The sequence below is a fragment of the Thermobia domestica genome, chromosome 3 (assembly GCF_964235325.1).
Source record: "Thermobia domestica chromosome 3, izTheDome1.hap1.1, whole genome shotgun sequence".
NCBI classification, from domain to species: Eukaryota; Metazoa; Arthropoda; class Insecta; order Zygentoma; family Lepismatidae; genus Thermobia; species Thermobia domestica.
The window spans coordinates 210,721,337-210,745,931 of record NC_137456.1 but is presented as its reverse complement, the minus strand read 5'-3'; the positions used below and the strand labels follow the sequence as shown (position 1 = coordinate 210,745,931).

General features: G+C 36.7%; 1 protein-coding gene across 3 annotated transcripts; it reads left to right on the top strand.

The window, feature by feature from the left end:
- LOC145681572 (uncharacterized) lies at positions 1 to 23,868 on the top strand. 3 transcript variants are annotated; one of them, XM_081753207.1, is made up of 4 exons: positions 1 to 194; positions 6,683 to 6,763; positions 9,886 to 10,066; positions 23,374 to 23,868. In XM_081753207.1, exons 3-4 carry the CDS (start codon positions 9,913 to 9,915, stop codon positions 23,829 to 23,831), a joined length of 612 nt encoding a protein of 203 aa, XP_081609333.1. In that variant the 5' UTR covers positions 1 to 194; positions 6,683 to 6,763; positions 9,886 to 9,912; the 3' UTR covers positions 23,832 to 23,868. The 3 variants fall into 3 exon arrangements, with proteins under 3 accessions (XP_081609333.1, XP_081609332.1, XP_081609331.1); XM_081753206.1 differs by lacking the exon at positions 6,683 to 6,763 and having other exon boundaries at positions 9,889 to 10,066; XM_081753205.1 differs by lacking the exon at positions 6,683 to 6,763.
- Positions 23,869 to 24,595: the final 727 nt, after the last annotated feature.

Sequence of the window (24,595 nt, the reverse complement as noted above, 5' to 3'; positions counted from 1 at the left end):
GAAATTTATGGTTTCCAGAGAACAAGAAGAAGAATCGGAAGAATGAAACGCCTTCTTTCGCATTATTTCCTTCAATAATAGTATTCAAAGATAAAATTGAAGTGAAGTATCCATACATTTACATGAGCGTTTACTGCAATATTTTAAATCTAGGCTACTCCAAATGTATTCAGATCTGTAGTGATATTTAAAAGGTAATATGTTTCATATGAAAAATGATTGTTTCATGAGTTTATGACAATTACCTCAATATTAAAGGGGGCAGACTACTAAATATTTATGAAAAGCTAACAAATTTTCTTTTGCCCGTTTCTCGTAAGTGAAAAGAGATAATGAAAAGCAACTTACCACAATAATAGATAATGGTATTCTACATCCGAAAATACGAATCGGAAGAATTATCAGTGTTGCCATCCATAGAAATTACAGTGTGTCCACGAGTGTGAACTTAGCAGGACCACTTTTGAAAATTATAAATGTTTGCACACCATACGTTTGTACTGCGTTTGTACCGGTTTGTACCGTAAAAATTTTCGTTTGTACCGGTCTCAAATTCGAAAAAATCGAAAAATAAAGTGGTCCTGCTAAGTTCACGTGAACTTAGCAGGACCACTTATAAATTTCTACAAATTTAATGATTTTTCTGTACGATTCGTTTGTACTGCGTTTGTACCGGATTGTACCGTAAAAATTTTCGTTTGTACCGGCCTCAAATTCGAAAAAATCGAAAAATAAAGTGGTCCTGCTAAGTTCACGTGAACTTAGCAGGACCAGAATACAAATTTCTGCAATTCTTAAGATTTCTCTGTTTGAATCGTTTGTTCTACGTTTGTACCGGATTGTACCGTAAAAATTTTCGTTTGTACCGGTCCCAAATTCAAAAAAATCGAAAAATAAAGTGGTCCTGCTAAGTTCACGTGAACTTAGCAGGACCACTGATAAATTTCTACAAATTTGATGATTTTTCTGTACTACGTTTGTACCGGATTGTACTGTAAAAATTTTCGTTTGTACCGGTCTCAAATTCGAAAAAATCGAAAAATAAAGTGGTCCTGCTAAGTTCACGTGAACATAGCTGGACCAGAATACAAATTTCTGCAATTCTTAAGATTTCTCTGTTTGAATCGTTTGTTCTAGGTTTGTACCGGATTGTACCGTAAAAATTTTCGTTTGTACCGGTCCCAAATTCGAAAAAATCGAAAAATAAAGTGGTCCTGCTAAGTTCACGTGAACTTAGCAGGACCACTGATAAATTTCTACAAATTTGATGATTTTTCTGTACGATTCGTTTGTACTGCGTTTGTACCGGATTGTACCATAAAAATTTTCGTTTGTACCGGTCTCAAATTCGACAAAATCGAAAAATTAATGATCCTTCTAAATTCACGTGAACACTGATAAATTTCTACGAATTTGAAGATTTTCCTTAACAAATCGTTGGTACTGAGTTTGTACCGGATTGTACCTTAAAAATTTTCATTTGTTCCGGTCTGAAATTCGAAAAAATCGAAAAACAATGTGGTCCTGCTACGTTCACGTGAACGTATCAGGACAAGAATACAAATTTCTAGAAATCTGAGGATTTTTTCTTCACAAATCGTTTGTAGTGCGTTTGTACCGAATTGTACCGTAAAAAGTTTCGTTTGTATCGGCGTGAAATTCAAAAACTCGGAAAGGAAAATGTTCTGCTAAAACAAAATGAGACATTCGTGTAATAGTTTTGGAAACAATTTTCATTATATTCTATTGCATTATCTGCTGCTAAAACGCTAGGTGTCAAACTATGGTACGAATTTAAAGATTAATTAATAATGTGTCGCTCGCGATTGAGCCGAATCTTTTGACTACTTTTTTGGATGAGTGAGTTTGTCGTCTCTGACTAGGAATGATCGACTGTACTTTATGAGTCGTGTTTCTTCGTGATTCGTGTATTTTCAGGAGTCGTAGTTTCTAAGGAGACGTGGTTCTTCTAGGGTTATGGTCTTTGGCAGTTAGGTTTCTTTAGGAGTACGGGTTTTGAGGAAGACACTGTAGTTTGGGATTGACAATATTTGTAGCATATAAATCTTGTACAGTCAGTAACAATATTAAGTATAGATTGGAGCTTTTTTTCTTTATACTGGTCCCTCCAACCTATACCTTAAATTTTTCTAACTGAATGTTGCTAATTCGCGAATCGCCTCTTGCTTCTCGATCTTCGTGGTCCAATCAGTTGCTTTATTTGGAAAGGTGGTTTCAATGATTCGTGCGCCTTCTCAGCAGTGTAGGCAGATTGGGCTACAAGAAGCGGATTGGGCAATTTTTGATCCAAAAGTTCCTACCAAAATTTCAAATTGGGCGACCCATTACGTTCTCGGCTACTTGCAATTATCTGCCAGTTTAACTCAAAAAAATACTCTACTTTCTTATTTTTATATTTGGAATCACAAATTTATATTATACAATAAAAATTTTGTTTGTTTAGTATCCTATTCACAATGAACAATACTTTTACTGAAACTAAAACGTTTGATACTAGCTCAATTCTTGTTTTAGTAGATTTTAACCTCAAGATCTTACAAGACCAGTGTTTTGTTGACTTTGGGCTGTAGAAGTATCACTGACCGTGTTTCTGTCTCAGTTAATGCTCAACCTAATCCCCAACCTCACGTGAACTTAGCAGGATCACTTTATTTTTCGATTTCTTCGAATTTGAGACCAGTACAAACGAAAATTTTTACGGTACAATCCGGTACAAACGCAGTACAAACGAATCGTACAGAAAAATCATCAAATTTGTAGAAATTTATCAGTGGTCCTGCTAAGTTCACGTGAACTTAGCAAGACCACTTTATTTTTCGATTTTTTTGAATTTGGGACCGGTACAAACGAAAATTTTTACGGTACAATCCGGTACAAACGATTCAAACAGAGAAATCTTAAGAATTGCAGAAATTTGTATTCTGGTCCTGCTATGTTCGCGTGAACTTAGCAGGACCACTTTATTTTTCAATTTTTTCGAATTTGAGACCGGTACAAACGAAAATTTTTACGGTACAATCCGGTACAGACGCAGTACAAACGAATCGTACAGAAAAATCATCAAATTTGTAGAAATTTATCAGTGGTCCTGCTAAGTTCACGTGAACTTAGCAGGACCACTTTATTTTTCGATTTTTTCGAATTTGGGACCGGTACAAACGAAAATTTTTACGGTACAATCCGGTACAAACGTAGAACAAACGATTCAAATAGAGAAATCTTAAGAATTGCAGAAATTTTTATTATGGTCCTGCTATGTTCACGTGAACTTAGCAGGACCACTTTATTTTTCGATTTTTTCGAATTTGAGACCGGTACAAACGAAAATTTTTACGGTACAATCCGGTACAAACGCAGTACAAACGAATCGTACAGAAAAATCATCAAATTTGTAGAAATTTATCAGTGGTCCTGCTAAGTTCACTTGAACTTAGCAGGACCACTTTATTTTTCGATTTTTTCGAATTTGATGACCGGTACAAACGAAAATGTTTACGGTACAATCCGGTACAAACGTAGAACAAACGATTCAAACAGAGAAATCTTAAGAATTGCAGAAATTTTTATTCTGGTCCTGCTAAGTTCACGTGAACTTAGCAGGACCACTTTATTTTTCAATTTTTTCGAATTTGAGGCCGGTATAAACGAAAATTTTTACGGTACAATCCGGTACAAACGCAGTACAAACGTATGGTGTGCAAACATTTATAATTTTCAAAAGTGGTCCTGCTAAGTTCACACTCGTAGTGTGTCCAAAATTTGAATCACCCAAAAATCTAGGTTAAGGCAGCGACTAGAAAAATGAACTCAATGGTAGTTGATTACTTATCATGTTGTCTTGATTCCTTGTTTACTACTTTTTAAATAAAGTATGTATTTATTTTTTAATAACTTACAGAATTTATTACAAAATAAATAAGTTATTACAAAATATATAAATACAAACTTTATATATAAGATGTCAATTTTACAGATATTTTTGTCAATTTTGCAGATTAAGAATATGAGTGATATTATAGCTTACGTAAGTGCAGGTTACATAAGTGCAGGCAACCTTAGAATAACGACAAACACCATTCTGCGTTCTGATTGGCTCCCTGTCCGTGACGTCATGTGGGGGGAATTTTCCCCATCTTGAAACAGTGCAATTGCGTAATGCAGTATTTCACTTGTTCTCTTGAACAATACCTCGCGATACCCAAGGATGTTCTAAAACAGAGGATCTACGTATATCTATCTTCATTCTATTAACTGAATGAAGCCAGAAAACAGCCTAAATGGCACGTCTGATTGGCTACTCTCGTTTCCGCCATATACGACACATTGTCATATACGTGGGAGTAGTGTAACTATGAGGGTACTAATGTAATTCTAGCATATTATCTTCTCTCTCTTCTCACTGAATAGACACTTATTGTCTCTTGTATGTTATATATCTATGTGGAACCGTGGTTTGAAAGGTATTAACAAGGTCTATCAAAGTATAAATGCGTGTGAATCACAGAAATGAAAACTGCATGTTTGTCTTATCAGGACTGATCAGAAATTAATCAAGCTTCCCTAAAACGCTTATTCTGAATAATGTAAGAGATACCGCTGAGTCCAAACAAAGTTATGTTAAATTTTGTTGTGTTATCTGTGTTCAAAACCACTGCATTACTTTCCAATATAAGAGATGAGAACGACTAAACATAGAATAAAATTTGGAATAATCATGACATAGTACCTTGATTAAGAAATGTTATATCGGGAATTAAACACATGCATATTCGAGCTCGAATAGTGGACATCATTAATCCACTACAAAATTCTGCAGCAATGCTGTGGGATTGATATTTCAGATCCTTCAGACTCATCGGATATGTGTGCGTCGCCTGGTAACTGGGTCTCTCCAAGTGAACGAAGCATGACCCAGACCTGGATGACACCCGTGCCATCACTAGCATCACCAGCTCCTCACTTTGTAATTAAAGTTGCACAAGAATATTTATATAGTAACGGGGCAGCGGTGGCTCAGTGGTAGAGTGTCCACCTCTGGTGCGTGGTTCTTGGTTCAATCTCAGCTCGCACCAAGTGAGCTTTGCGGTGGGCAAACACCGTCTGCGTGGGTTTTCTCGGTGTTCTACCGTTTCCTTCCACTTTCTTCATTCCACCATTTAATTCATTTCTCCATCATCACCGTCTCCTTTAGCCTAGCCGGCATAACCGTGGGATGTAAAACTTTAAAAAATTATTTCCTAACATAGGAGGCAATGTGGGAATCAAAGCGAGTTATAAGTGGAAACAAGCGAGTAGCACATTGGGTTAGGACGCAGCAAATGTTTCTGTAACAGTTGTAACAAAATACGATTCGATTTTAGAAATGGAAGCGAGAACCTTTAGTGCAGCGTTTCCCAACCTTTTTCAACTTGCGGCACACTACAGGTGTAACTTGAATTCTCGCGGCACACCCATATATATATATAATTACCGTGGTATTTTAATGTGATTACTAATTTCCTTCTTACAGAGAAGAAAGCTCGATCACTGATTTTCCCCCGTGCTAAATCATTATACTTATTTTTCATTCTAATTTTAAAATAGAAAACAATAGCAATGAAATATAGGACTCGGGTTTTTAAAAATCCACTTTCTCTTTCGAAAACTGTATCTAACCTCTAACTAAAAGGGAAGATCACTAAATAACGAACAAATAAACAAACCTCCTATACTTTTAAAACACAAATGTAGGTAATTTGTATGCATGCTTGCTTTGTTGAATTTATTGAATGATATGTTAAAATTTCAAGTTACGAAATAGTCTGCAACAATAAAGAAGTAATAATGGTCATGACAATGATAAATACGTTTTTCAACATTAAAAATGTACAGAAAAGTAACACAATATGAAATTTAAAATTGTAGATTTATAGTAGAGGTTCATAGTAATGTGAAATATAAATATAAATTTTCCCCTGTCTTGCAATTTGGTTCGTATAGAATTAATAATTTGTTTCGATTTTTTCGCGGCACACCAGCGGCCCATCGGTTGGGAAACGCTGCTTTAGTGCAATAAACGTACCTTTTACTTATAAAGTGACTCTGCAAGAGACATACGAGGGGAGGGAAGACAAACTTCTTACCCTCACTATGAAGTAAATAAGCCAGAGATCTTCAATTTGATTCACAGACGCGTCCTTCTCTATATATTCCCCTTGTATTATTTTTCGTTTTTCATATGTATGGGCGAAATGAAATGAAATCTTTAAGTTTTACGTCCCACGTTTATGCCGGTTAGCCTAAAGGAGACGGTGATTGTGAGAAATGAATGAAATGCTGGAATGAAGAAAGCAGGAGGAAACGGGAGAACCCCGAGAAAACCCATGAGCACGGTGTTTGTTCACCACAAAGTCCACACGGCGCGAGCTGGGATCGAAGCAGGGACCCCAAGCACCGGAGGTGAACGCTCTACCACTGAGCTCCCGCGCCTCCTCACTTCTATGGACGAATCCGTTAACACCTTCCGCATAAAAGACTACAGATTTGAAAATCTGTAATCTTTTATTTTCAACAGATTTTCAAGACTACAGGTTTGAAACGGCAAATAAGGTTTTCACATCATTAATGGCCTCGTCATCATCCGCAAAGGATAATTTCGCACTAATGATCCTTTATGTTTCAGGAAAGGAAGTAATCGGTTGGAGCCAGATCTGATGAAAATAGTGGATGGGGAAAAGATTCGTAGCCAGATTGGTGCATAAAAGTGAGTGTTTATCTGCTGGGTGTACCCATGCATTGTCCACTAGCAACAACATACATTTCGAGTGCAAACCTCATCTCTTTTTTTCTTTGACAGCATTCCGTTTTTTTTTTTTTTTTTCCAGCAGGTTCTTGTAATATTTTTTTATGATTGTTGCCTCTTTTTCTAGGCTCCAAAACACGAATGGCATGACCTTGCTGGACAAATGCTGCAATTTAGTCTTTTTAGGTTGGAAGACGAGGTATATTTTCATGTTTTACACAACTTGCTGAAACTTTTCTCATGTGTAGAATGTCATAACATAATGTGAACAGACCTTTTACTAATGTTCACTTTCCTTTTCTAAACAATTAATAATAGTCAGAAGTCTACCTTCAAGTACTAGCTGGTTCAACTTCTGCTACCACACTGGAGTGTACAGCCATTGAGGAACGACCTTCTCTTCGGTCATTCTGTAGGTTTATGTGATGACGTTTGAATCCTGTATGCTAGCGTGTCACTGTCATAATATGGGGATTCCTCACCATACACAGCTATCATCTCTTCTTCTATCATTTGTGCCGATTTTCCACGAAGATTGAGAAATCTGGTCATAGGTCGGTATACGATTTAGTCCAATATGCTGCCGGTGCAGTTTTCTGACTGTAATATCAATTCAAGAGAACCTTGTAAAAGATACATATTAGTCAGATGCCTATCATAGTTCAACTTTTCGTATTACTAGCACATCATCTCTATCATAGTGAGGATAAGGACTTTCTGGCCCTTCTTCGTGTGTACTACTTGGCAGTATTTCGATATTTGTAATATTTTTTTTTTCAATAATAGCATTGATACATCCACCATAATTGGATATTAGAACTCAAATTTCCTACACTCACCTTAATACGTTGAATAGTTCAAAAATTCAGAGCCTCTCTCTTTGTCCTTTAATAAAGGTCATTTATATCTGTATGTTGCTTTAGTAGCTTGTTGACAGCATGAAATATGTTTTATTATGGTTACAATAGAGAAAACCTATGAGCTTAAATTGTACTTTTTATGTAGAAACAAAAAAAGGAGAAAAAGAAAAAGAAAACTAACCATACATTTAAATTTCTCTAATTCATTATCAAAAATCTGGGAGGTCTTTTTGGATTCCCAATGCCAATTGCATAATTCCTCTCAAAAATATTGTCAGAGATAAAGTTTCCTTGTTGAAACAAGTTCCGCATATGGTGATTCCAAGAGAAAATTTGAGTGAACGAGAACATCAATTTGATAACAGCAAATCAAGAATCTTTGTTTTCTAAATTAATTGACGAAGAGGCTATGTAGTTAAAAAAAGGATATTTTAATTGTATATGTGACTTACACAGCATTTCTAAATTATGAAGTCTTGTAGTTGATGGTGCGTAGGCTGTTTCCATGAAGAATATTAATTTTGCTTTCATTTCGTATAAAGCGTGTGTTAATATAGCACGTTACTAATCCAGTAGAACCCATCTAATCCATCACCTGTTGGACTGGAGGTATGGTCGAAACGCAAAAAAGGTAGGATTATCAGAAAATTCAAAAAATAATAATAATAATAATAATAATACGGATTTACATTAAAAACAAACAAGCTCTGAACTCAAAAATGACTGTATAGCAAAATTACATTAAAAACAAACCAACAGTAAGCACTAAAAACTGTATAGTACAATACAGAAAACACGCACAACGAAAAAGAAAAACGATATAACAGATGACGGAGCACTAAGTGGATATGCGGTAACACCAAGCAAAGAACAATGTCGCGACGGTACTAAACGACAATGAGCCTCATGAGTCACTGGTGAGTCGGAGACAAGTTCGGTTCGAGCACGGCCGGATCAACCGGAATGCCTGACCAGCCAATGGCGGACGAGAGAGGTTCTACTGTAACTTTAAAACAAATAATAATCAGTAAAAAACTGTTTTATGAAGTGATGCTAAAGTTCTTAATTCAAGAGGAGCATGTGGTTGGTATCATTTAAAAAAAAGTTAAAAATGAGATATAGGTATAGCTACTAAAGCAATATACAGATATTAATGACCTTTATTAAAGGTAAAAGAGAGAGGCTTTGAATTTTTGTCCTATTGAACGTATTAAGGTGAGTATAGGATTTTTTTTAAGTTAAAAAGCCAATTATAAAATCATGAGAATGCAGACGCTTTAAAAATTATACTAATTATGAAATTGTCTTATTAGAAAGGTGTATTGATTTCACAACGTCTATTTCTTGGATCATTTACTATATATTCATCAGGTAAGGAAATTCATCCCATGAATTGAAATGTTCGAACAGTGTTATGGAAAGAGATTCTGCACTCTCTAGAAACAATTTAATTCAGTGTATTGTGAACATGACTACACGCAATTACATTCAGATGCAATATTTTACTTACAAATAAACTAAGGTTGAAATTAGATAACATGAAAATATTCCCCTTTTATTTTTTAAATATTGGAAGTCAGATTTAAGATTACCATATGACTACATTTATGCGGACATGTCCGCATTTTGAAAGTAAAAACTTCCGCCCTCTTACATTTTCCAAACTTTCCGATTTTCTAAGCTCAAGTATATTCTTAATTCAATTTCAGACATTTTAGATATATAAAAAGGTATGTTTAGTCAGGGATGCAAATAACCATTCGCCTACTCGCCCAGGGCGAGTGGTTCATCGGTGCGGGCGAGTATTTAATATCACATTGAAAGTAAGTAAATGATTTCTATTGTGGCAAGTTGGCTAGTAGCTTATTTTTTTCTTGGGCTAGTAAAATTTTGTTGCTTATTTGCATCCCTGGATCAAAAAATACCAGATCTACTGGGAAGTATGAAAGAAAAATTCAATATGATATTGTGTAAGTATTCTTGTCTAATTATTTTTAAAATATTTTTAAATGCAAACTTCAAAGTAAAAGATAAAACTATCATTCTTTTGTCTAGAGTGAATGTTTATAAAACGAGTTCGGTAAATGGAAGTGTGTCCTCACTTTTGCATTTGAAAACATGTAACCCTAGTCGAACTTGCAATAGAAGAAGGTTTAAGATATTCTTTATACGTATAAATGAGAAATTTAAACAAATAATCTTCTTTTATTTCCGTTTATCTAGTAGTTCCGTTTACTTTACTACTTCGAAATGGATCATCCTGTCACTGGTACTGTTGTCCATACAGTGCTTCTCTTCTCCTCGATTTTAGGATTGATTGCCCTCCGTGGAACTTACTATTCTTGGTGTTACGTGTGGTACGGAATATGTGTTGCACTGGCTGTCGTAGGACTTATCAAATACGGTAAGATTGGATATGTTATTATAAGGGATACAAGTTACAAATCTATCTTTGCAGAAGAACCGTTGAGAGCAGGGGTAAAAGTGGACCTGAAAAGATAGGGGGACGGTAGATAGCAGCATGACATCACGCCGTCCACCCTGTCTATCTTTGCCATTGTAATGTTTTAGGAACTGGGGGACGCCGTACATATTTTTGGAGATGGGAGGACGGAGTCCCCAGGCGTTCCCCCTCACTTTTACCCCTGGTTGAGAGAAGATTTATCTCCACCACTTTCAGCTTGGTGTGGAAATAAGAAGCGGTAGACCTGCTTCCAATTAGGGATGCGCACGAGACGAGTCGAGACAGGATTTTCCTGACAAAATTCGAGTCGAGACACAGCTTTTCCAATAGAGAAATATACATTTTTCGAGTCGAGACATCACTTTTACAGCACATTTTCGAGACGAGACAGCCAGAAATCTTGTCTCGTGCGCATCCCTACTTCCAATATTGCCAACTGTCAAACCACAATCTAACTAGTCTATGTAACATTTATTAAAAGCAAAATTGTAGTTTTTATGAGTGTCGGTCATGCTCTTTAAGTTAAAACAGGTGTGCTAAACAAAACTGATTGATGAAGAAATAATTGGTGAAATGATAAGTGTGGCCAAAGCGGACGCAAAACCTTAAGAAAACTCGTGCACGCAATGCTGTTCATTATAAAATTCATATAACACGATCAAAGGTTGAAGCAGGAATTTTAAATACTTTATTTTTTATGTGTTTTTACTCCACTTTTTAAAAAGTGTTTGTGCACTCCAAGCACAATTTCAAGAGTTCGTCCTGTGGGAAGTCCACCTCTTTTACTGTAGTTTTTAAAAGCCATTGTGGGCCCCCTATCACTCTTTTAACCTTATAGGATCGCGTTATCTCAGTGATAGAGCGCTCAGCCATGGTGTGTCGGATCTCTGATCATGCTAAGTAGGCTTTGTGCTGGAAAGAGCACCATGTGAGTGCTTTCTAGAGCATTCTCTCGTTTCCTCCCCCTTCATTCATTCCATCATTTAATTCATTATCAGCAGAGTTTCTGTTAGACTCGGAGTGAAACTTGCGCCCCTAAACTAAGAAATACTCATTGTTTCAGACTTGTAGTATTTCTTGAGACATTAAACTAAATAAGAGAATATTTTCCCCAACTATTAAAATAAACTTTTTAACTGCAAACTGCAGGAAACAGATTATGTCGCAGCATACACTGGAAGAATTCGTAGAAGTTTCACCGCAGACTTTTCTTCACAAATGAACATCGGATGCAGTAGCTTAGCTAGAATTTTTTAAGGGGGGCCAATGAAGGGCCCAAGAAAATTTTGAGGTGGCCATCTCAGTGAATGAAAATTATGTTCACATAAACACACACACACACACACACACACACACATATATATATATATATATATATATATATATATATAGGGTGTTTCAAAACAACACCGACAACGTTTGGGAGGTGATTCCTGACACCAAGATAAGACAAAAAGTATAGACCAACCTGGGCGCACAAATGCTTTTTCTCAGAGTTATAAGATGCCGAAAACATGAAAAAATGAACTTTAAAGGTCCATAGCTCCTAAACTATGGGACCTAGCGTGGTCGAGTCAAGACTTCACTTAGGAACTAATATGTGGGCTTTCCAAAAATAAATGTTTCAGAATCTTCAGGTACTCACGAATCAATTTTTATAGAGGGAGTTTGGCTACGGGCATATAATTTGAAGTGCTCTCCAACTACCTCCATAAAAATTGTTGCAGAAGTACCGCAGGATTGTGAAACTTCGATATTTGAATAGGGCAAATACTAGTTTCTAAGTGAAGTCTTGACCCGACTACGGTAGGTTCCATAGTTTCGGAGTTATGGAACTTCAATGTTCAAATTTTCATGTTTGTGGCAGCCTATAACTCCGAAAGGAAGTATTTCTCTTTGTACGGGTTCTGTATTCATCACAGATAATACCGCTCCGAAAGAAAGCATTTGTGCACTCAGGTTGGTCTATACATTTTGTCTTATCTTGGTGTCCGGAATCACCTCCCAAACGTTGTCGGTGGTGTTTTGAACCCCCCTCTCTCTCTGTATACATATAGGGCCGGATTTAGGGGGATGCACCCCCCCCCCCTTGTTTTAAATATACAGTATCTAAAATAGAAGCTAGCAGTGAAAATAGCAAGACTTTCCGAAACTTTCTGTCATCGTGTTTCGCTTGGGGCTTAAAAGAAAGCAGAGCTTTTGAAAAGCAATAGTTTAAGTCGATTTTCTGAAGGGTGAAATAAAAGGATTCACCAAGCGAAACAATATAACATTTGTCAAGTAGGGGAGGGGAGAACAGACACCAAGAGGAGAGAACATTTTTTCCCTGCATATCTTTGCGACCCTCTTTAAAATATTCCCTCCCTGTTATGTACCACTCTTATGTAGTCCAATGTACCACTGTTATCAGGGATAAAGAATATTGCCAGATGTCACTTTGAAGAGTTTCAGTGTGATTGGTAGTTATTGGAGCACATCTCAGAAAATCCTACCCTGTATATGTAAAATGTGTGTGTGTTCAATATGAATGTTTTTATCTTTGTTGTTCATGATTTTACGCTTTGACAGTGAAAATGTAAAAATTTTACTACCTCAAACAACTAGGATAACTAACTCTATGGTCTACGAAACCCGGAGGTTCAATGCCGCATTCACAAAAGCTCTGCACTGCCTTCTATCCTTAGTCAACTGGATCCAGTTTCTACTTTGTATTCCTATTTCTGCTAGATACACCTTAATATTATCCTCTCATCTGTGACTAGGTTTTCCTAATGGTCGTTTTCCGATTGGTCTTCCATTCAAGACTTTGAAAGCGTTCCTACTTTCTTCCATCCTAGCTACATAACCTGCCCACGAAAGCCTCCTACACTTGATAACCCTGACAATGTTTAGTAAACCGTATAAATTATGTAGTTCCTCGTTATGAAGTTTCCATCATTCCCCATTCCGTTTCTGTTGGGTCCGAATATTCGTCTGAGGATCTTGTTTTCAAATACTTTCAGTTTATGTTCTTCCCTCAAAGTAAGTGGCCATGTTTCGCAACCATACAGTACAACAGGCATGATTATCGTTTTATATATTTTAAGCTTCAAATTCCTGGATAGAATTCGCGACGACAACTGAATAATAACACGAATTCCCTGTTAATCGACATTTAATTTATTCGTGAATGTGATTTTTGTCTGTTAATATTTATCCTAGATATTTGAAACTATCCACTTTATCAAAAGTATTATTTAATATTTTAACACATCTATAATTTGCCGTACGGTTACGACGTACTTCCATATATTTAGTTTTCTTTGCATTTGCTTCTAAACCCAAGTCATTGCAAGCGCTTAATAGGACCTCTGCATTTCTTTCTATTGTTCTCCTATCACTCCCTATTAAATTAAGATCATCAACATACGCCATAACCTGGTGAACACCGTTCAACCCTATGCCCTGGTTGCTTTATTTGACTTTCCTTGTAACATATTCTAGGACAAAGTTGAATAATAATAGCGACAACGCATCTCCTTGTTTCAGGCCATTCTCGACTTGAAAGCTTGTGGACAAAAGTTTTCCTACTCAGACTCGTGGACAAACAACTAGGATACATTAATACAATTGATTTCTAATATAAGTAAGTAGTTAATTAATTGATGCGTTTAAAATATGTGTGGGTGGCTGATTTAAGTGGAACTAGAAGAATGCACTTTTACAGGTAAAGAAAATAACTTATAGGTTTATGCCTCTACCTAAGAGAATCTTTCTATTCTTGTGAGCAGCAGCAAACTTATCAACAACTTCTTCAAGATCTAATGATTTAGCAATTTTCTTCAATATAAAGTAATCCTAAGTTTTTCAACCTATCATCAGTCATTGAATTGCGTATCAGTTATTGAATAGTGTATATTTCTTTAATATTTTCAAACATGTGACTAGAAACTGATATAGTCACAGATGATATATAGCTTGGAGGTTTTCTCCTCGTCTTCATACAACTTAATTGTGTTTGGGAGGATTTTGAGTTAACATTTGAATGTTTCTAAATCAATTCCATAATACTGGGCCATAGGCTACACAATATTGTAATTTAGAAAATTTACACGTTTTGCATATAGAGTGGTGATTGACGTAATGATTTTGCTACATGATCCAAAGCATTTTTTCTTCTTAGTGACTGCCCTATCAATGGTAGGTAGAAAAATATCTCTTAGTCTATTATCTTTAGAAAAATATTTTTCTGCCTCCAATGAAGGGAGAGATTCCTCCAAAATGAATTTGTGATGTTTCCACGAGGAACCCGTATAGTCTATCTGTTTCCGGCTCTGGAATTTCAAGATCATTTTCTTTGCATATCTGCAAACATTATTGATAAATTTGTTTGAATGTTGTTCGTTGAGAGTCATATTCTCCGGACCTCATCTTCGACAGCGTTTGAACTAGTGAATCTACAATAATCAAACCTTCCGAAATGTCTGTATCTACTTGAGATAAGGCGAAGCTCAAAGTTATAGCACGGCAGCAGTCATCTCAAATTTTACCAGCCCGAAAACATTCCTGCTCTTACAGATCACACTAATTTGCCGGATAGAATGATGAAAGTAAATAAATATCACAAGTTCCATATTGATTTAATACTACATAATAATATAAATAGTTGCTTGGTAGATAAACTATATAAATACTAATAATAATAAAGTAAAAAGTGATGGACAAGGACAAAATGTTCTTAGAAGACAAACGTCGCACAGAAACAGGAGCTGAACTCTAACAGGACACTGATTTGCCGTCTCAGCCCACTTTAAATTTTAAGCCTTGTTCTTGAAGCTTAAGTTTCACTTTAATGTAAACTGTCAATAATTATCATGTATTCTTAATATTTCAGAAAAATGTCCCGATTTCACGCTCTAAAAATATGGTAGCCTAATCAGTGATGAAACTAGAAATTTGGTGTCCAGGCAAATTTTGCGATTAGCATCCTCTTCATCTACATCTACACTAATAAGCACATAGATTAGTTTGCTGGTGCCTGTCTGTCTTATTTTGATCTGGCCGCAGTTCAATTATTTTTGGTTACTTTTACCCTTGAGCTCTAAAACTGAGTAATGAATGTGTCTTGACTTTATTGAAATGTTGAAATGAACACTTTTTGAAGCAAAAAGAAGAAATGAGTTTTTCTTTCTTTAACCCCTTCAGTGTGGGTGGCGTATATATACGCTTTCTGAGCTCCTTCGTGGCTAAGCGGTTAGCATGCGCGCCTTTAGCGCGGGAGACCTGGGTTCGATTCCCGGTGGGAGCTCATGTGGTTCGGATTCCACGTTAATCAGTAGGTCCACGTCTCATATAGCCTCGCTGCTGAACGGGACGTAAAACTCAAAAATCAATCAATCAATCAATATACGCTTTCATTTTGCTTTGGCTATTTTGTATTGCGTATGCGAATATACTTGCCTATAATATGAGTAATGTTATCCCGACAATATTTAGCTAGTTTGCGCTCAGCTGGTTTCAATTGTTGCTTAATTAAAAGAAGAAGAGGAAAAGAAAGAAATTAAAATAGAGTTTGGGCTTCGTCAAATACAGTTTTCATTCTTTGTTTTGTTTGAGACCAGACATCACAGTAATGGCTTCAAAACCTTATTTCAACGATGCTGACATCGAGCAAGAATTATTAATTAGTGACTCTGATGTAAGTGATTTTGAAACAGATTTAGAATCAACATCCAAAGTTCTTCCCAAAAAACTACTCTTTTTACAGCGGTTCGCATCTGAAAATTACGCACTGAAGGGGTTAATATCAAACAGTGTTAGAACAGACATTTCAATGGGGACTCCTTACAGCAAAAGAAGTATACATGGCCTTACAGCAAAAGAAGTATACATGGCCTTTTTCTTTCTTTCGTTTGTCTTCACTAGTTTTTAGAATTTGACTTGAATTCAAATACACAAACACTTCACGCCCACATCGAATGGCCAAAGCTCAGCGGTAGAACATCAGCTTAAGATTCGGATAATCGTGTGATTGATCCCTCGTGAATAAACATTTCTACTGAAGAGATTACGAAGATTCTTCCTTGGTGTCACTAGGGAAATTTTATGGCCCTATTGACATATTTCCCTCATTTCTATCCTATGAGTCTCGGATGTTTCAAAGCCTTAAAATAAATTCAAATGTAGTCTTAACAACTTATCGCTACTATCCTGTAGTCGATACTAAATTAATATTGTTAGTTTTGAGATTAGATTCGAAGGGGCATTAATTAGTATATCGTGTTGAAAATTCATATCACCACTGATTTACTGTTCTGCATAAATCCTACAATGTAACTTGCTCAGAAATGCTTTTTTTTTTTTTTTTTTTTTTTTTTTTTTTTTAGAAAAGCGTATTTTGACGAAGAACAAATATAAATATGAGATAAAAATCGGTATTCACTGACTAAACATACTGAATGGAGTATCTGTGGACCAGTCCCACAAACTCCTGATATGTCTCTGATTACTAAACATCAGATAACGGGATGACATAACCTGTCACGGGAGTAACTACCACTTTTAAACAAAATAGAATTACTACCACGATCAAGTTGTATCATCTCAGTATTTTACCTGATGGTTAGTAATCAAAAGATTGTAGCACTGACTGTGTGATAAACTTCGGAATTTCTCTAGTAGCCGCAGTTTTGAGATTAAGCTACAGTTAAAATCGTTTAAAAGAAAATACTTCTGAACGATTTATTTATAAAGAATCACTGATTTTTGTTAGCCTCATTCCCCAGGCTTTAGTTAGTATAGGTCCACCAAGCGCGGACTCTGTTTTCCCTGGAGATCGCTAGTACCGCTTGTTAACATCGCAGCAGAAGATTTCTACTGAGTTGCCAACGGCCAAGAGTGTTAGGAAACTAGACGTACAAGAGACAAGACCAGAAGGTAGTCGAGAAAGAGAACCAGTATCAGTAGCAAATAGTAGGTGTTAGTAGTATTCAGTATCTTAATTTTCTCGAACGATTGGGATACGAATGACAGAAATAATAAAAGCTTCCGTTCTCTTCTTTTAGTGTATATTAAACAAGACGGTTCGAAATTATTTAATAATAATAATAATAATAATAATAATAATAATAATAATAATACCAAATTATTTAATAGGTGCTATGCATTTGTTCTGTGTCGTCATAATCAACGGAAATTAATTAATTAGTGTGAACATCGAAGCTAATGAGAATGCCTACTGATTATGCTTTTTTTCTGGTTCTTTGTCAAAAAAGAAGATAACCAGAGGTTAAAAGGAACGTTCAGATGGTGAGGTTAATGCATGCACCTTACAGATTTCGATGAATTAGATCTTGTGTACTACAAACAAAAGCGAGAATGGAGCTTTTTACTCGGAACGCAGACTATTGCAACATACGGTATTCTGCAGTTAGTAACTCTGTTGTTGAGAGATGTTTCGGTAGTAGTTTCACTTGTTGCCAAGAATTTGAGCTCCCAGGCTCTTCCTTGGCTCCGCCACTGATCGGATACTTTGTGGCGTGTCACTACAGAGAAGAAAACTTACATTGCAGATAATCGGTGGTCAGAATAAATCAGACATTTAAAAATTAGATTTATCACCTGACCGATATTTTACCAGCAGGGCAGGGAATAAAATTGCTATTCTGCATAAGACCGAAGATTAGTACAGACTTCTTATAGGTTTTATATATGGCCATGACCGGCCACAGCGGAAGGTAAGGGAGCAGATGCCGTATTTTCGAACGTTGTCCAAAATTTCGGGACCCTCTTCTGACCTCGGTGTACAAGCCCGATTTCGGACATTCCTGCTGTGCTCAGTGGATCCTGACCTTTCCAACGCTCTTGCCGCGTCCACCAACTCCATGTCTAAAATAATTTCTTTACCGTAGGAGTATTTTAATGGAATTTTCTCCATGCTTTTTGTGAAATTCTTTGATTTTAAGTTAAATATTAAATTTTAAAAAGTCGTAGTGGCCGTACAGAATCCATTGCGAACGCAATCTCATTCATTCGCAAATTCCAAAGTTTTGTCTTTACGCAAAGGAGTTTGGAACGAGATTGGAGAACCAGAGCTCACAAAAACTCAACTTTACCAGAAATATTCAGACGCAAATTCAATTCGCTATTTACACAAATCAGTAAGTATGATCAAATCACAAACTAAAAATGAACTTCGCCTGAAATGATACTCGTGTGTACAATCTGCTTTCCATATTAGTTAATATTATACTAGCGTTATTGATGTATTCCTCATTGTCAAAGAATAAATAATGAAACCAATTGCTGTCACATCCTTCGACGATAAGCTGAGTAAGAATGAAGACCATTTCAAAGTAATGATTGTTTCACAGAGTTTTTGTTCTTTACTTTGGTTTATGTGAAGTATAAAATCTCTTTCTGCACGAAGGCTATATGAGACTTGGATCTATAATTTAATGAGGAATCCGATCTACATAAACTCCCACCGAGATAGCGAACCGATGTCTTCCTCACTAAAGTTGTATGCTAACCATATAGCCACCTGTTTTAGTATATGGTCAATTTCACGTACTAGAAAAGGAGATGAATGTTCATATTGGGTTTGTGTGATTAGAATCTCCGACTGATGCGTGTCTCTTTTAAAGATTTAATCAAAAAAAAAAGGAAAAAGAAAAGAAAAGAAAAAGAAAAAAGAGAATTAAAACTAAAATTTCTGGTTACTCAAAGTAGTCTCCGGCTACAGCCACACTCCCTTGCCATTCACCTAACAATTTGACTCCATAACGAAAGGAGGCAGCAGTTTTTGATGCATCCGCACATTTCGCCGTCCAGTCATCAGGGGAGTTCTTCAATCCCAACTGATAAGAAGTGATAAGAGTCCGGGAAGGTAATAACAGTGAGAGAGGGACATAAAGAGAATACGATCAATGAAGAATTCCATGTTGCAAGTCATAGAAGTTTACGCCTCTTTTGAGCGATAAGTGGATTTGCACTGTCGTGCAACATAAGAGCATGATCTCTTTTAACTATTTCTGGGTTCTTGAGGTGCATTTCATGGAGTTCAGTACTGTAACGATCCGTAGCAATATTTTGCCTCGCCGGAAAAAGAGACCACATTACCAGCAACAACACTTTCTGCCCGACTCGAATTAGATTCCCGAAAAGAGCTCATGTGACTTGGATCGAGGTCCATGTCTCACATAGGCTTGCTGCTGAAAGAGACGCTAAACGCCAATTGAACCAACCAATCAACTAAAACCTTCTGCTGATGGAGGGGTGGTTTCGGAAACCGTCGTGGCAACCGTTATTCCCTATTCTCTCCTATTCGTTTACAATTGTTATAGCAGGTTCATTCTTTTACCAGAAGGGAGAATCCGATGCACGAAATCTTATCGTATATTCCGTACACAGAGAATAGCACGTCTCTAGAGAGCAATACTTATTGGCCGGCGACAACTCCTGTAACACCAATAGTTCAAAATATTTGCATTATCAATAGAGTAGAGTTGCCGGATTGTTGTGTATACGCATAACTAAATTGACACTGCAAGAGTACTTTTTTGACCATGGGCTTTTACGGTGTGCTTTAGAAGTTCATCAGAACATATTTGTTGGTGGGCTCATTTTTGAATGGTTTCTTCACCGACGAGAAATTTCACAAACCAACGATATATAGTGCGTTCTCACTATTTCTGGTACAATTGTTCTGTTGAGGTTTCTCTGCCTAGAAAAATGAAATCTTTGAGTTTTACGTCCCACGGTTATGCCGGTTAGGCTGAATGAATGAAATGGTGGAATGAAGAAATTGGGAGGAAACGGGAGAACCCCGAGGAAACCCACGCACACGGTGTTTGTCCACCACAAAGTTCAGTTGGCGGGGGCTGGGATCAAACCCGGGGCCCCAAGCACAAGAGGTGAACGCTCTACCACTGAGCCACCGCGGCCCCTTTCTCTGCCTAGATGAGCAGAAAATTCCAACTTGGAGTCGTATAGGAAAATGTTTTCCGTGACGCAATTTCATGCGACTCTGTTCAACACACAACAAACTGTCCGCTGACTGACAGTGCAACCCAGTCTGGTTTCAGAACATACACGGAGATTGTAACGTCGCGTCGTACGCGTGACTTTAGTCCAGGGATGCAAATAAGCAACACAACTTTACTCGCCCAAGAAAATAGAACCCCCACAATAGAAATGATTTACTTACCTTCAGTATGATACTAAATACTCGCCTGCACCGATGAACCACTCGCCCCGAGCGCGTGGGCGAGTGCTTATTTGCATCCCTGCAGGCACGTAGCCAGGATTTCGCAATAGGGAAGGTCCGTGACGAAATACTGTGGTGCTCACACCAGGTGCTCATCATTCTAAACTATTTTACTGGCAACATATCGTTTAGCCAGGGTTTCGTTATGGGGGGGGTCATGGAATACTGTGGTTACACACCAGGTGATCGATCAATTTAAACTATTTTACTGGCAACATATCGATATTAGTTTGTTAGGACATTCAGCCCCCCTCCCTCCGTTTCCTCCACACAAAACTCCTCAAGAGTAACCAAACGCTTGCTGTAGCTTTATACTTTTCACGTTGATTTATCTTTTTCTCGTTTCTTTTTGTTTGATCCTTCCTTAATATTTTTCATTTCTGGACCCGAAGGGGGGGGTTCGGACCCCCCGGACCCAGCCCTTGGCTACGTGCCTGATCCCTGCCTTAGTCCATCTATTGGATGCATTAAAGGGGATGTTTATTCCCACCAGACGTATTTGGATATTTCAATTGCACCAATCCAATATTATTCTTTGATTTCTGTAATAACTTGCAAAAGTGAAAAAAGGAAAAAAATAGCTGAGGGCTATTCCAAAATCTTTTCTTTTTCTTCTAACAAGTAGACCTCACCACTTCGCCGTTGCATTAGCAAAAGGAAACAACTACTGTCCTAGAGTAGGGTTGAATATAAGATATTGACAAAAATTTTAGCTGCTAATGAGCACTAGAAATATGGGAAAACGAAATAGAAACATGAATGTGGGAAAGCCATCTACAATATAATTTGATAGTCGCGAGACCGATATTTTTTCGAAATAGATAGAGGAACAATAGTTATGACTTCAACTATGTAAATCGAGTTAGGAGGGATGTTTTTATGGCATTCCAGATCATGACCGCCATCTTGAAATCCGCCATATTGGATCGACGTCAACTTTTTCAAATGGAAAGAGAGCCATGTGAGATATCAAACAACAATGATTTTTTCCACCCAATCTCATACACTAATTAGTTTGTCCATATCTAGAACGGTTTACAACTTACAGTTCTTTCAATGTTGAAAAATTCGTTGTTTGTAGCAGATAACAGATAACTATAGTGACAATGAATATAGCTCCAGAGATAGCATTCTTACTGGACAAAATTACGGCAATTCAAAAAATGCAAGTCCTCAGCATTCATAAAACGGTCAAAACAGAATTTTGCAGAGTACCATGAGCACCTAATAAAAAATGAAGCGTCACAAATATCACAAAAGTTGATGCCGGAAATATCGAAAGCGTGCTTCTTCGGCACTTCGAACCATTCGATGGCTCATCAATATATACTGATTTACGAAATGCTTATTGAATCATTCCTGTGAAGCGAGGAGACTGAAATTGATTGTTCACAAGGGAATGAAGAGTGACAATAGTATCTCTGTCATGCACTTTTGAATGGAAATGTTCGTCCTTTATTGCATAATCACATATAGTACGCCAATGTTTTGTATTGTCTAAAAAAAATATATTGAAAGGTTGAAATATGCCGGTGGTACCTTTTGGAATTTGTCACACTTCCACTGATTTCCCAGGTGAAGCTATTGTACTTCGCCCCTCTTCATTATTAAATAATTCTCAGGTATCCAGCATAAGTGAATTCCTGCTCCCTGTATTCGACCAATAGCAATTCACATATCATTCCGCTTCCACACTAGCTTCTTGATTGTTTATCTCATGATGTGCCTCCTCTAGAATATCCAGAGTGTATTCCATCTCGAATTCCAATTCTTCATCCGCTAGGAATCTAATTATGTCATCTGCGATTACTCTTTCCTGTTCTGATATATTTGTTTCATTGTGCTTGAACCGTAATGTCTGTAATTGCTGCAGGAGGTACATAGCAATGTTTGCCTTATTTAACGCAGTTTTTAGTCTAAAATTGTTACCTGCACACACTCTCCCTAACACACACACACGCACGCACCTCACAGAATTACAGGCTTAATGCAATAAAGGAAATAACTATTTCTCAAACACTTCCAAATTCACGGGTAGAACTCACAGTGATAATAATATATTTCCTGCACTTGTCTCCTTACAAAAGAGTTTGTCGCTGTAGAATGGTACACGATGCACGTAAGCTCCTACCTTATACCGTAGCTGCTACGACCAGGAATGCCATTGGCAACCAATATTGCTATTCTCTTCATTGTGCTGCCCCAACTGCTTATAGTTTCAGTTTGTATCTACAAACGCACACACGAAGTGGCGAGGTCAGAACCACTTTATGAATGCTGAGGACTTTCATTTATTGCATTGCCGTAATTTTGTTCTGTAAGAATGCTGTCTCTGGAGCTATGTTCATTGCCACTGTAGTTACCTGTTATCTGCTACAAACAACGAACTTTTCAACATTGAAAGAACTGTAAGTCGTAAACCGTTCTAGATATGGACAAACTAATTAGTGTATGAGATTGGGTGGAAAAAATCATTGTTCTTTGATATCTCACATGGCTCTCTTTCCATTTGAAAAAATTGACGTCGGTCCAATATGGCGGATTTAAAGATGGCGGCCATGATCTGGAATACCATAAAAATATCCCTCCTAACTCGATTTACATAGTTGAAGTCATAACTATTGTTCCTCTATCTATTTCGAAAAAATATCGGTCTTGCAACTATCAAATTATATTATAGATGGCTTTCCCACATTCATGTTTCTATTTCGTTTTCCCATATTTCTAGTGCTCATTAGCAGCTAAAATTTTTGTCAATATCTTATATTCAACCCTACTCTAGGACAGTAGTTGTTTCCTTTTGCTAACGCAACGGCGAAGTGGTGAGGTCTACTTGTAAGACAGAACTATTAACACTCATCGAAATTTCTTGAAGTTCTGCAAAAGAAGAAAACATAGGCCTATCTCGTTAAATTTTATCAACAGATAAGAGCGAGACTAAGAAAATAATATGTTATCCCCTCAATGTATAAGAAATTAAGTTGTTTATTTTCCTTTTTAGGAATCCAGTATATGCGTGGGGAAATTTCAAGTATTCAAGATTTCCTGTTTTGGCTTTCAGCTGTTGTGGGAACTCCATGTATCGTTGCTGATGCCTATGTTGACGTCGAAATGAAGTTCATCGGCAAAATAATTGCTAGCAGTGTTACTATTCCAATCGGCTATTATGTAGCAAATGATGGTAAACCGTCTCAAAGGATAAATAACTATATTATCATTGGAAGTATAGCACTGCTGATAGTATTAAGCGCAATGGACGAAGGTTTTGATGCATTATCATCAGCTATTTGTATTTTTGTGAATAACTTTTGTATTGACATTATAAGAGAATTTGTCAAACTACCATACGACATCGTGCACGCTAAGGGACTGAGTGTTAGCAACTATTTTTTTCTAAGACTTCTGATGGGCAATTTAGTGGAAGTAAAAACCGCATCAAATTCAACTATTGCTATTTGATAATTATTGCTATTATTATTGTATTTGTATGTAATTCTTTGAAAATATTATATATTAAAACAGTTTTGCTTATGAGAATGTGTAACAAAATATTTTGATGCTGATAAAATACTCTGCATATTTTCATCGTTTGAAAATTTCTTAACTATGCTATGTGTAAATATTAGCGTTATAGAAGTCTTATAGAAGGTTATGTCTGTCTGTGAACAGGTATTACAGCAAAAATGGAAAGAGTTATCGATAAGCGGTTTTCCGGAATCGATTCAGTGCCTCAAGGAAAGATTTAATCTTTATTCGTATGTCTTTACTGAAAGCGGAAGTGGTTGAAATATATATAGGCCTACTACTACTTTCGGTTTCAATATTGATCTCCATAAAGCAAGAGCAGTAAGAGATATCCCATCAAAGGCATAAGAGCCAAGTTCTCATACGTTTATCACTTGGTTGAAAAAGGAAAAAGAATAAAGATCTGACAAAATGCCAAGTTCTATTGAAATTAGAGAATCGGAATATCAAATTCGTAACTTCAATGCTGAGGACAGCTTGCCAGGCCTAAATCTTTCGAGACTAGAACCGTATAGAATTTGTTTTCCGCACTAAAGTTGCAAATTTAACTTTACGATTATCACACTTCCATAGAACTTGACATTGTTTCAGAATCTTACTTAGACAGAAGCTTTCAATTGTCAAAGATGATATAAAGAATGGTTTGAACTACGGTAAACTTCAAACTGAATTTGTAAATATCATAGGGGAAAATTCTC